The sequence below is a fragment of the Beta vulgaris genome, chromosome 5 (assembly GCF_026745355.1).
Source record: "Beta vulgaris subsp. vulgaris cultivar EL10 chromosome 5, EL10.2, whole genome shotgun sequence".
NCBI classification, from domain to species: domain Eukaryota; kingdom Viridiplantae; phylum Streptophyta; class Magnoliopsida; order Caryophyllales; family Amaranthaceae; genus Beta; species Beta vulgaris.
Genome location: NC_079206.1, coordinates 14,075,833 through 14,089,071, shown reverse-complemented (window position 1 = coordinate 14,089,071; position 13,239 = coordinate 14,075,833). Strand labels below are relative to the sequence as shown.

Genomic DNA, 13,239 nt, shown 5'->3' with positions numbered 1-13,239 from the left:
GTTATTTTAGGTGAAGATTTCTCTGTACACGACTTCTAAAGTTGTTAAAAGTGGCCTATCAATTTGTCTACACAAGGTACGTACATACCTATATGTTGTTTGATGCAGTATCATGATTTTAGGAAGGAAAAGTTATGTAGTATCATGTATAGGAACTATGTGAGTTCATATATGATTGCTATTATAATTGGATTTTACATGTTTTATGTCTGCATGCGAATATGTTAAGTATGAGATCTAATTATGAGATTAATATCATGTTTGTATGGAATATTGATGCAAGCATGTTGGTTGGGAACTTTATTTATTAATTCACATGGGGGAATTAGTATATTTATTAAGTTGAATCATGATTGAATCATGTTTCCTTATACCATTATTTTCACTACTCTACGAGGATTGTGGGCCTTATTTGGTAAGTTGATAATTTCTACCTTTGAAAGGTAAGTTGGTTGTTGGCTAGGTTCAACAAATAAAAAGGGTTGGAATAAAGTAGAAATTAATCTTGGGTTATAAGTTGTATGATCACTTACTTAATCCTAAGATAACAAGGAATAAAGTTGTGAATGTTTGATTATGTATTATCTGTATTGCGTGTTGTCATAACAAGTAATAATTGGTAAATCACGTAAAGTGAAACTTGGATTGTAATAAACTTTAGACTGGTGCACATCTGAAGTTGGACAATCAGGATTTGGGGTACATGGTGGTCATGCCATGTTTTTAATGGGAGTTGGATTGATCACGGTTCCTATTTTTATTAAAAAGGTTCCTCGACATCGCAGGTCATTATGGAATAGGGAGTCGTGCCGTATTTCGTCTTCCTAGGTGAAGGTTGGTTTTTAGATGAGACAACTCGGTCCAATGACTATTCCATTAAATTAATAAAAAGATTGTTAAAGTTTAGTTCAGTAAAAGTTATCTGCAGATTGTTAGATTGTTATGTTGTTATTTATCCATGCTTATATTTATTAGTATCATGTTAGGAATATGTATTTATTATTATGTAGTACTCAGCTTTGCTGACTACGTGCTTGTTTGTATGTGTTGATCATGGCTTTGCCTTATTGATTTTGTGATGACCCATTCTTGGTGAGCAGATTCTTTAGTGCATTGACATCTACATGTGTGCAGATGATGCATCATGGGGTTTGGAAATGGAGAGCTTGTGTAGCAGATTGCTATATTTATTGTGTTAGTGGATCAATTATACTTAAGTTTGGTTTGAAAGTAAAGCTAACAATGTTGTTTGGTTTTAAAGTTATTTCGTTATTAATTATATTTCAATTCTAAAGTCCAATTATATGTTTTATGCTGCAAAATTCTGAATAAGCCGATACGTTATCACACGGGCAAGAATGCTTTGATGATTGTCTGAGTTTTATATTGAAAAAGGTATTTTGGAAAAAAGAGAATTATCGAGGGGTTACAATTTTTGGGTCCATATATGTTTCCCAGTGGTTCAGTGCTTTGAAGATGTATGGCAATTCTACGCTATGATGATGCAGTGGGTCTTGTAGTGAGTCTTATATTTTTGCAGTGGGCTAGTGGTGGTAGTGTTAAGGGGTGTTGTGAGCCATGACAATGGATCCTAAACACCTCCCGGATATGTGAATTCATATTAGAATTCCAAATTCTTAACCCGATAGATACGGGTCGGATCTAGATCCCAGGGCTAAAATACGAATTTGATTTCGATTCCAGGACCTGACCCGGACTCGTACATTCATTATAAAAAAAAATCATTTTCAATATTTAAAATTAAATACAATATACTTGAATAAGCACTGAAGTAAATGAAACCCTAACTCACTTGCAATTCCCATCTTCTCATCCATCCAACACCGCCAGCGCACTGCTCCCTACGACCACCATCCCGCCACCAATGCCCTTCTCTCACATTTGCTCCCCTTCTCTCATGCTCATTCTCCTCCCTCGTCAGCCATGACTAGGGATGGCAATGGGTCCAGGACCCGACCCGACCCGCCAGGACCCGACCCATTTATATGGGTCTGGGTCTAGAAATTTTAGATCCAATGGGTCCGGGTCGGGTCTGGGTCCCGAAGAGTGTGGGTCGGGTCTGGGTCCGGGTCCGCATATGCTAGACCCAGACCCTCCCCGCGGACCCATTTACATATTAGAAATTTTTTTTTACCTAAACTCTAAAATTTTATGAGCGACAGTAACTTTATAAGTTGTAACATTTTAATATTTTATCAGTTAATTCTTAAAATTTTATTTAGAGAATTCTTTAACCATGGATACAAGAACCTATATATATTAGGGGGAAAATTTTTAATTACAAATATTTAAAAATGTGATGAAAACTTAAAACTAAGAAGGACCCATTTAGGACCCAGTAAGGACCCATGGACCCGCTAGACCCAGCGGGTCTGGGTCTGAAAAATCTAGACCCAACGGGTCTGTGAAAAATAAACGGGTTTGGGTCTGGGTCCAGGTGGACCCGACCCAGACCCGCCCCATTACCATTCCTAGCCATGACCAGCAACCACTAGCCGTAGCACCAAACACCACCTATTCCCTTCTCTTTTTCGTTAGCACGATCCCACCGTGACTGTTGAACTCTCTCTTGACTCCCACTCCCTCTCTCACCTTCTTTGGATTTGGATTCCTCGTGCTTCACACTAGCGCACCACTAGATGCATCGTTGGCCACCACCTCCCCTACTCTCATCCTTCTCGCTCATTCTCTCTTGGGTCGACTTTCGCGCTCTCGTTCGCACCGCTACCCATACTGCCACAAGGAGAATCATTTTTTATTATGTTTTTCTAATTTGATTTGGGAACATTCTAGACGAATCCGTTTGGACGCAGATTTGCGGGATCCTCAATATATGGACTTGGGGGCTTCCTTTTTCAGACCCGTCGACTTCGGGTTGGATCTAGATCCAACCCTTGAAAGCGGATATGGATCTGAGTCCATAAAGATATGGTCCGTATCGTCTCATTGCCATCCGTGTGATTGTGAGGAAAGAGGAGGGTGGTAGGACTATATGACGGAATAAAAAAGTATGGCAAGTGAAAAAATATTGTATAGACTTTCAAATGATATGAGCGATACTCTAAGAACCATTGACGATATACATCCTCAAAATAAGGGGGCATTATCTTCATTTGAACTTATGAAACTGCACCTAAAAACTCATGACACATTTTTTTTCTTGGAAAATATGGTAAAAACATACCTTTTTTAATGCTTCATTTTGTAAAAGCCTTTTAATTTTTTTTAGCCAAGACCTAAAAAAAAAATTGTTTGTAAAAAGTAACAACACGCCCACTTTATAAGTTAAGTTAACCAAACATCATCCTACTTTACACAATAATTTTTCAAGTGTTATCCCTTTCTCTCTCCTCTGTTCTTCTTCAACCTCTTCTCTCCTTCCATTAACAAGAAAAAAATCCTTTCTTGAAAAAGGTGAATTACAATCAAAAGAATATTTTGAAAAAAAAAATTAATATGAAGATAACACAACGTAGAGCTAATCAATTTTAACCTGACTGAAACTCAATAATCGGATCAGATCTACATTTTTATTTGTTTTTGGAACGTATTTTGGACAATCCAAATATAACTTTACAGTCTAAAATCGACATGACCCTATTTTAACCTGAAAGCCCGCTATCTTTGACTCAAAAAGACGGACTATGGATATAAAATTAGGCCCAAAATTATGCTTGACTAAGGCTATGTTCAGTTCATCTTATTTTTGCTTATTTCAGATCTAATCAGATCAGATCAGAAAAAATTAGTTCAGATCAGATCATATCATATCATATCAGATTTAAAAATCATTATTACTATTAAAAATCTGTACTCATTGAGACAAATCAAACAAGACCCCACATGACTATAATTTTTCTTATATATTGAGACTAATCTAAAAGATAAGATCTTGTAATCAGATCAGATCAGATCAGTTCAGATCAGATCAGATCAGTTCAGATCATATTAGATCAGATCAGAAAAAATAAATTCAGATCAAATCAAATAAGTTCAGAACAGAAAATTTCAAATGAAATAAACATAGCCTAAATCTGTCCCGATATATAAGCTAATTTTTTTACTACGGCCCAACCCGAACCCGACCTGTCATTTACTCACATCTAAAGACAACGTAAATGTTATCGCAAGAAAATTAGAAGGTGGACTATTTTTTTGTTTTTGTTTCCCGGTCAGCACTTGAACATCATTGCGAGGTTGCAACTCGCGCCTCCTTTGATTGGCCGAACAGCGTGGCAAAGACTCAAAGAGGCAACTCTTTGTCTCTAATTTTCAAATAATAAACGCCTCGCCTCCTACCTTCCTTTATAGGAGTAATTTTGACTCTATCTCTCCTCATGTCTTGCCAGTTGCCACACCTGAAGTGCAGTTGCAGGATTCTCTTTTCCTTTCTCTCTCCGCCATCAACTGCTACTGCTCGTTACGTTTCCTTCTCGTGGTAAGTTCCTCTGCACCTTAATTCTACTAAAAATACGATTGTTCAATATCATCATCGATTTCCTCGCAATTTGTAGTTAGCTGCACTTTTCGATCTTTATTCTTCTTCAAACCCTAACAAATTATTATTATTTTTTTTTTCTTAGAGAAATTCTCGCCAAATTTCGTATATTTGATTGTTTAAGTTGGCAAAGATGGCATCATTCGAGATGGATGATAGAAAAAGTAAGTATTAATCTTCCTTTGCTTTTTTTGTAATTTTACGATTGTTGTTAAGATTATTACATTTTGTAAGTTTCTTTTTGCTATGTTGATTTGTGGTGACTGAGGAATTTTAAGAGTAGCATGGTAATTGCTGTTAATTGAGTTATTCACTGTTGTATTGGAGTGAATTATATTCTTATGATGCTGAGAATGTGGATTCCACAACGCTGTTGTCAGTGCCTTGTGGATCGTTGAGCTCAATTGTGTTTGAATTTCTTGGATTATAGCTATAAATTGTAACCATTGATGGAGAATTGTGGATATAGGCATATCATAGTTCGGTTTCCTCAAGTCAGATGCGATCATTTTGGATTTGGATGAGCTCATAAGGCCTTAGTTGTTGGGAAATAAGCAACAAATACGTGAAATATCAGGAAGAAGAATATAGTACAAGATGACACACAATATTTTTACATGGAAAACCCTCTTTTAACAATAGGGAGAAACCAATGTCCCAATCTCTAGGGATGAGACTTCAATATTATTTGGGAGTATAATTAACTACTATAACTAAAATATTAGCTATATTGTATTTTAGAATAGATCACTCTTAGAACCCTCAACAATAGTACTTAACACTAATTCTAAAACACTCTCACTACTAATAATGTGTTTATTTCCCTCACTCTTGTATATTTGTGCAATACCTTCTTCTATAATGCACTTACGCACCTTCTTCTTTGCTGTGCTCATGAACTCTCATGGTAATGCTCATATATATAAGCACAAATCTTGCCATAAATTCAAGCTTTACATTAATGCACTTTAAGGAGACACACAAGTGCTATGACTATTGCCAACGAAGTCAAATTAATCTTCCAAAGATCTATTGCAAAGATCTTAGCTTTAGGACTTTGATGACTATCACTCTCTTATAGTCAACATGAGGAAACTTCCTCATTACTACCACCATCTGCTTCTCTCACCTTTTTTCTTTTTTTAATTTTAAAATTAATTTTAATGGTATGAATTATTTGGGATTTGGGGAGATTATCCCAATATTAGTAAATAGAGTTGCTGATATCTAGGTTTATTCAATACAATATTGTGTTAATATGGAATGCGTTGGCACCTGATTTTGATTTTCCGTACACTTCCGTTTGCAAATGAGTCTCACCTTTATTCTCGATGTCGAACTTTTTCTCCATGAAAATCACACGATGATTCTTGTTATGACATGTATTGGTGTCTATGCATTATGAATGGTTTTACAAATTGAATTTTGTATAGTCTTCATAAATGTACTGTAAGATAAATTTCAAGTATTCAATTTAGAAATCCATAAGTGACACTTTATTGTGGCCAGAGGGATTAGATAGGTTAATATCCTTGTAGCTCAAGGGTAGAGTTGTGGAGCTCACTGGTTTGGCTTATCAGGAGAGTGTTTATCGTATATCCTTACCTTCCCTGAGTAGCTACCCCCCAAAATTTCCTATTTTTGAGTGGCATCAAATATATGCGACATTGCGTCATTACCCCCACCATCTTGGTTGAACTTCTTGATTTGGACTTTGAAGCCTTCTGGTATCTATCCAACGTGTCGAGATTGTTTATAGCTTGCATGGATAGAAGGATTTGCTTTTCCTTAATTTTTTTGTCGCTGTGGAGGAATTTTTCCTGCTGGAGCATTCCCCTGCTCTTAGTGTTGGTTAGAGGCCTTAAAACAGAACCCTTAGATCATAATTACTACATTTTCTAAACCTGTTCATTCTTCTTCCTCTTAATACTGAACTTATTTTGGATAAATGAGGAGATGCTGGAGATGCTGAATTCTTTTATAATCTTTCATGTGAATAAAACAGAGATTGGACTGGGTTTGACTGGATTTGGCTTTTGCTTCACCTGTCTGGGGGTCATTTTCTTGTTTGACAAGGGGTTGCTTGCCATGGGAAACGTAAGTTTTGAGCTCGTACAGCTAGTCTTTCTTTTGTTCTATTGTCTGATCACCATGTTAACTCCCTTTTATCTCTGATGTGTTCATTATGTGCTTTCAGATCCTCTTCTTGTCTGGTGTGGCATTAACTATTGGGCTGAAATCTACTCTTGGATTTTTCACGAAACCTCAAAATTTTAAGGTTCTGGTGGCAACTTGTCCCCTTGTCTCTTTCATGTCTCTCTGAGGTCTCAGCATCTAACTACATGCTATTGAATGATGGTTACTCAGGGAACAGTATCATTTGGCGCTGGTTTCTTCTTCGTTATTATTGGTTGGCCAATCATTGGCATGATTTTGGAATTGTATGGGTTCATTGTACTTTTCAGGTGGGTTAATGCAATTTCTTTGTGTAACTTCATAGCTGTCTAGTGCTTCAATAATAGCTGACTGGTTGTTCTTTTCTGCAGTGGCTTCTGGCCTACTCTTGCAGTTTTTCTGCAGAGGATACCTATTCTTGGTTGGGTTTTGCAACATCCAATCTTTAGATCGGTAAGTGATCTGACTATATCGTTGTATGTCAGTTTTGATGCTTGGGCATGATCCACTCATTTTAAGACATGTCATACTCAAGATATTTGTTGTGCTCTATGTATCTTACAATCGAGAATGATGTTGGTGAAGTTGACTGCTGCTCGGAAACTGTGAAGCCACTAATCTTTTTATAGCATCTGGACACCAGAGCAAGACTTTAGTTTCGTCAGTGAGATTTAGATCCAAGTAAATTTTAGGAAAGTTTGGTCAATAGGATGGTTGTGCTATTGTAGATCTGAATCATCTGATTGTTTTTTTATTAGTACTGTGGTCACTGATAATACTTATTTCGAAAAATTTCCAAAATGATGAAAGAAGCCCAAGTTTTCAGGATGCGGGCATGGTGTTTGATGAAAGCGAGAGGAAACTAGGAAAATGATTGCTCAGTGAATATCTTTTAATATTGGTCTACAGAGGCTTTGTGATTAGGTAGTTACTTTGGTATGTGCATTGCATAGAAAGGTTTTAGGACATTAAGAATTGCATGCTTCATTGATTGCCAAATTTTATCCAAATCTCAAACAAGCACTCTTTGTTACCTCTTGATAGACCAAGTTTCAGCATGGTCTTAATGGGGTCCTTTTCCACTTTTAACCATCTATTAGATACAAGAATTGGGTGTCCAGTTATACTTGTGAGGATGTACATGCCTGCAGTGTAAAGCAACAGGAGGAGTAGCTGTCCACTCGTTTAAATTCTTGCTACTATTAGGAGGCTCCTTAGTTTATATCTTCCTTATGGTTCATGTCGCTTTTTATTACTTATTCTTATTTCGGGGGGTGGGTGGGTGGTGGTGGTGGTGTGTGTGTTCTGTTGGGCCTGGGTTAGGCTAGTGCGCACTGCTGGTGAGTTGGATGAGTTGTTCCACAAATCGTCGCAAACCAGGCTACTGGGAGTTATTTGTTTGTGTCCTGTCAAAAAGAAAATTTAGGCAACCACCATTAATGGGAAATTTTGTTGGGATTTAAGAGGGTGGATGGCTACTTTTAGTTATCCAGGCTTTGAAGATCTAGATAATAAATAAATTTTGTCCATGACTAGCCATTTTGACTTGTTGTTTACCTCACGGATGCAGCCTTGAGTTTACCATGCATAAATTCTCAACTTATGTATGAGGGAAGTAGATTCAACTTTTAGAAATATAAAAGAGTAAAATTTATCAGAATGCAGAAGTTTGATGCAACCACCAGACTTCTGGTTTTTACTTGGGTCTCTTGCAACAATATGTGATTATGTGCATTTACTCTAGAGTCTCTTCATTGATAATATCTCAGAAATTTGGGATAAGGCTGATACATCAGGTTTATAGTCTTATTGTTTGATAAAATTTATATACTGTATAGTACTTGTTTCCACTCTTTTGCAATATCAAGTAATCGATAGCATATAAAAAATGGATGCCTGCTAGTTGACTAGTTCTCCTGTCTTCCTGTTATATGTAACCCTTGTTGGAAACTGGGAATCCTTGAACCACTTGCTCGTAATTTTTCTACTTGGCTAGTTCATAAATTTATCATAGATACATGTCAGACTTATGTTGCCTGTTTCTGCGATTTGCAGTTGATAGACAGATATCGCGGGAAACGGGTACCAGTATAAAGCTACGGATGACTGGAAAAATAGTGAAGAAGTTGATTCAAATGTGTAGTTTTTTCTTTTTATAGTTTTCTTTAGGGATGTGTGTATCTTCATTACTCTACCTCAGTGATTCATGTTTTTGCCCACTTTCATGGGAGCTGATAATTCTACATTTCCTTGTACAGATCAAACTAGCACAGGAATAGTTATTTTGTCATCTTTTTTGAGTTCAGGATCGATTTTTTCTCTGCTGCTTGTTGACTTATTCGGGTTGTTGTCTATTATTATGTGATTCCGGTGTCCCCTAGTGAAATTACATCACCAGAGGGTGAAGATACGGAGGTTGTAGCTTAGTGGTACTGTGCTAGTACGCCAGATTTCCAGGTAGATGATGGATTTGCATTTGGACCTTTAGGTTGGGCCTTGAAAGAAGGCGGCCTAAAAAGACTACTTTGTGGACCAAAATAAAAGAAATACAGTTATAGAAAGAATTTGTGTATTACAGTCTTGCAAAAGACGATCTAACAATAGCCTTATTATCAGACGGCCCAAAAAAAATAAGCCCAATGCAATACAATAAATATATCACTAGGCTAGCAAAACGTTTGGGGTGAATCGTTAATTTTTATCACGCAAAAGCTGCATATATTAGGAAAAAAAAATCTGAAAAATGGATCAGAATACTTCAAACTTTGGCCCCTTTGCTTTTAATACCACCAACTATGAGTTATTTTTCAATACCTCCAACTATTTTTAATTCTTGATTTTTGAAGAGTACTACTGTCCATTGACTCCAAACGCCAGACGTCAGTTGTTTGACACCATACAAGACATTCATCACCAAATACTAGCTTTCGTCGTCAACATCAAGAGTAGTAAACAGTGAGTATGGTGAAGACAAGCGAGATAATACATGAAATAATGGCAAATGACAAAGAATCCTAAAAGTCTTAGAGGACAACAACACATAGTCAACAGTTGAGGCGCTACGACGAGAATAAATCATTGATGTTCCATGACCAATCACTAACGCTACTGAAACTCATCACGACACTTCAACAATTTCCAATTAATTTATGCAATTATTACTCCTATCATTGACCCCTTATGAATTTTTTGTTGCTAACATTTGAACGATTCGTTGTGCTTCTTATTTATTACACATGTTCCTTCATTGGTCTTTGCAATTACTATTAACTTAGTTATCACAGGAACAATTGTTGTTATATCCTTTCTTTCATAGAATTAATGTTGGACGACGGTCTCGTGATATCACATGTCGAATGACGTGACGTTTCCCCACTAGATCGACGACACGACGCCTGTCACAAGATTGACGGCATGACGCTAGTTAAAAGACGATGTGACGCTTGCCACCAGATCGACGACACGACGCCTGTCACAAGATCGACGACATGATGACAGTCAAAAGGCGACGCGACGCCTGCCTCCAAACGAGGCGACACGTATCCATACACAATACAATGCCTGTTACCAAAGGAACGCGATGATAGTTGCTAAGCACCAGAATGACATAGGGACCAACAATAATCTCACAAATGTGGATTACACAGAGTTTCAAAAGCATGGAAAATGCACCAATTCAATAGCATCACATGACATCAGATCACATGATCTACTAGCTATGACAACATAACAACATTCCTAAGGTGCTCATTTTTCGTTTCTCACATGCATCTCCTAAGCACATACAATTTAACGCCGGATATTGGCAGACACACTAATGATCACTTCATTTATCATGTTTAAACATTACATCATGAGGTAAAAATATAGACTTGTTCACACCACACGTATTATTTACACATGACGCCTAAACGACACACATAGACATGCATGGGCGCATTTAGACACACAACATATATTTCGATGATGAAATTTTATATGTTATGACATCTGTGTTTCAACATAAACGAAGTTTCGTAACAATGAATAATGCGTAGGCTAAGTGACATTAGATGACATGGTTTGCTATGATGGCATATCGACATGGAACTGTATTTACGCCTGAATTCACTAAAACAACATGGAACTATATTTACGTCTAAATTCACTAAAACACCTAGTAAGACCTTTGAGTTCAACATTGTGTATCAACAGATGCACCTATGATTATTTCAATATGTTGACTTAAGCTATTGCATCCTGAGCTAATGCATGCATATGTTCAAACACACAAAGCGTCCACACCTACGAGGACATGCATACATGTTTCTTAATGATGTGTAACCTATGACAACATCTGCATCATGACACAACAAGGCGACGTCGCTTATAAGGCAGCTTGAAACGAACCTTAATGATTACAATAGAAAGACTAATGTTCCTTTATACTAAGACACTCTAATGGCTTTGACGCCAAAATCTCATGCTTTGACACCTTGAGCGGCTTTATCGCCAGCCTTTGTTCCACCCCACTTTAGAGACTTTATCGTTAGACTTCGTCGTCGGACTTCGTCCTACAATAATTTAGATGGTCATTTTGCCAGATCTCCCTTGATGATGCTTCAAGTGGCCATATCGCCATAATTCTTTTTACAACATCATAAGTGGCCATGTCGCCAGATTTCCCCCTACGATATGTTATATGACATACGATTTGACTTTGCCTTATCTGTTCATTCCGAGACTCTTTATTGGTCATGTCGCCAGCAAACATACGATGACAAAAGAACCGAGGCACCTTGAACGACTCTGACACCCGTGTATGACGCTTATTACTAATGTCACCATTAGTTGTGACACTAGCTCATCTTCGATGACAAATATCACTTATTTACGACGCGACAAAGTTTCAAGAATGACGTTCAGATAGTTTCACTTGTAAGACAATGACTCTATGATAACAATCACAAAGATCAAAGACGTCAGCAGACAGGACGACGAACGGAAGTCGTCAATTGATAACTACACATCAGTAGCAAAGGATGCGAGAAGAACGGTAGACATGGAGTGATACGGAGTCAACGGAGACTATTTTCGTAACCTCCGGCGCGCTTCAATTAGGAAAATGCGGGCTATTGTTATGGGAAAATTCGGTATGCTCCGATGTTGCATTCGATCAACGTGAGAAAATGTAATCTAGAAGTCTTATCTTTGTGCAACTAACAAAAGAGTACCGTGGGGAATCAAAGTTAGTCCCTACAATCAAGGAGGTGATTACCGCCATTACTATCTTCAAGGAATGGCCAAAACAACATCAGGGATGTATCTATAACTATATGGAGACTACATTGATTCATATGAAAACCATATCTTGTGACTACCATTGAGAACCATGAAACACATCTGGCAGAACCTTCCTAAAGGCTTCCATATTTTATCTCCAAACACATGACCTTCATTTTCTAAGCTGCTACAGAGACATTTTCTAAGCTTCTACACAGACATTATTCCATATTTTACCGAGGGCCAAATCCCAGAACTACTATATTTTATAACCTACAAATGCAACCTTAATATTTTACTGTATAGTTCAAGTATTTATTTGTCTACATTTTACCCAAAGTGATGAATATCACATCACACGAAGAACCTCTACAGTGCTTCTACCATCAATATATACAAGTGTCTAGGTGCTATAATTATCTCTTGATATATTATCACTAGTTTTGAAGCTCGTGCATTGCACGGGCAATTGTTTATTTTATTTTTGAATTTTTTTTTGTTAACACTGTTGATTTTTTGTTGATGTGAAATGAGATTTTTCGATACAATTGTTATATAATTTCTCCATTCTTTTTCTATTGCAACAATTGCCACTTTGAGTAGTTTCATCTACTCGAATCACTTAACTGTACTTTTGACAAAAACAGCAACTATAGTTGACAACATCACCTTTATTTTATGTTAATAAAACCATCATTAATTGCTCAAATTTCCTCTTAAAGTTGCTTTTACTTTATTAAGAATTTACTTATCTCATACTCTAGTTTAACCCTCTATGCTAAACTACCTTTTTTATGTTCTTACAGACCATGCCCAAACCCATTGTTGCAGTACAAAAAGACAGAAAAAGTATTCGTCGTTATACTTTAACTTCTAGATTTATTATTGTTGTGATATATAAATTTATATTTTTAATGTTCAATTGAATATTGTAGCTAAGTCCATTATTAAATATTATCCCAATAATTGGTATGACTAACAACAACTAACACATTTTTAACATGAAACATATCCGAATGATACTTTGAGAAAGTAGAGGATAATAATTTAATAGATGCAGGACATAAGAAATAGAGAAAAAATATGAGTGTCAGCCACAACTTCAACCTTTAATTATTAGCACATAAACACTAACGGATATAGAATAGAAGATGGAAAAGCAAAAAAGAAGATCATAATGATGGTATCATGAATAAATTAAATTAAAAAGAAAACTAACCTCTATTAATAATCGAAAATACTATTTAAGAGAAAAAAAACATATATTCATCAATCATGACCAT

General features: G+C 36.6%; 1 protein-coding gene across 1 annotated transcript; it reads left to right on the top strand.

Annotated features, from left to right (window-relative positions):
* Positions 1 to 4,306: 4,306 nt before the first annotated feature.
* Positions 4,307 to 8,999, top strand: LOC125497567 (vesicle transport protein GOT1-like). Its single transcript, XM_048644851.2, has 7 exons — positions 4,307 to 4,459; positions 4,607 to 4,683; positions 6,525 to 6,616; positions 6,717 to 6,797; positions 6,887 to 6,984; positions 7,066 to 7,147; positions 8,750 to 8,999. The coding sequence occupies exons 2-7, from the start codon at positions 4,653 to 4,655 to the stop codon at positions 8,786 to 8,788; spliced, it is 423 nt and encodes a 140-aa protein (XP_048500808.1). The 5' UTR covers positions 4,307 to 4,459; positions 4,607 to 4,652; the 3' UTR covers positions 8,789 to 8,999.
* Positions 9,000 to 13,239: the final 4,240 nt, after the last annotated feature.

Excerpts from the sequence above, each read along its gene's own strand:
- LOC125497567 (XM_048644851.2), top strand. The coding sequence starts at position 4,653 with ATGGCATCATTCGAGATGGATGATAGAAAAA. Across the intron at positions 6,617-6,716 it reads GGTTGCTTGCCATGGGAAAC|ATCCTCTTCTTGTCTGGTGT; the intron begins GTAAGTTTTGAG and ends ATGTGCTTTCAG. Across the intron at positions 7,148-8,749 it reads AACATCCAATCTTTAGATCG|TTGATAGACAGATATCGCGG; the intron begins GTAAGTGATCTG and ends TGCGATTTGCAG.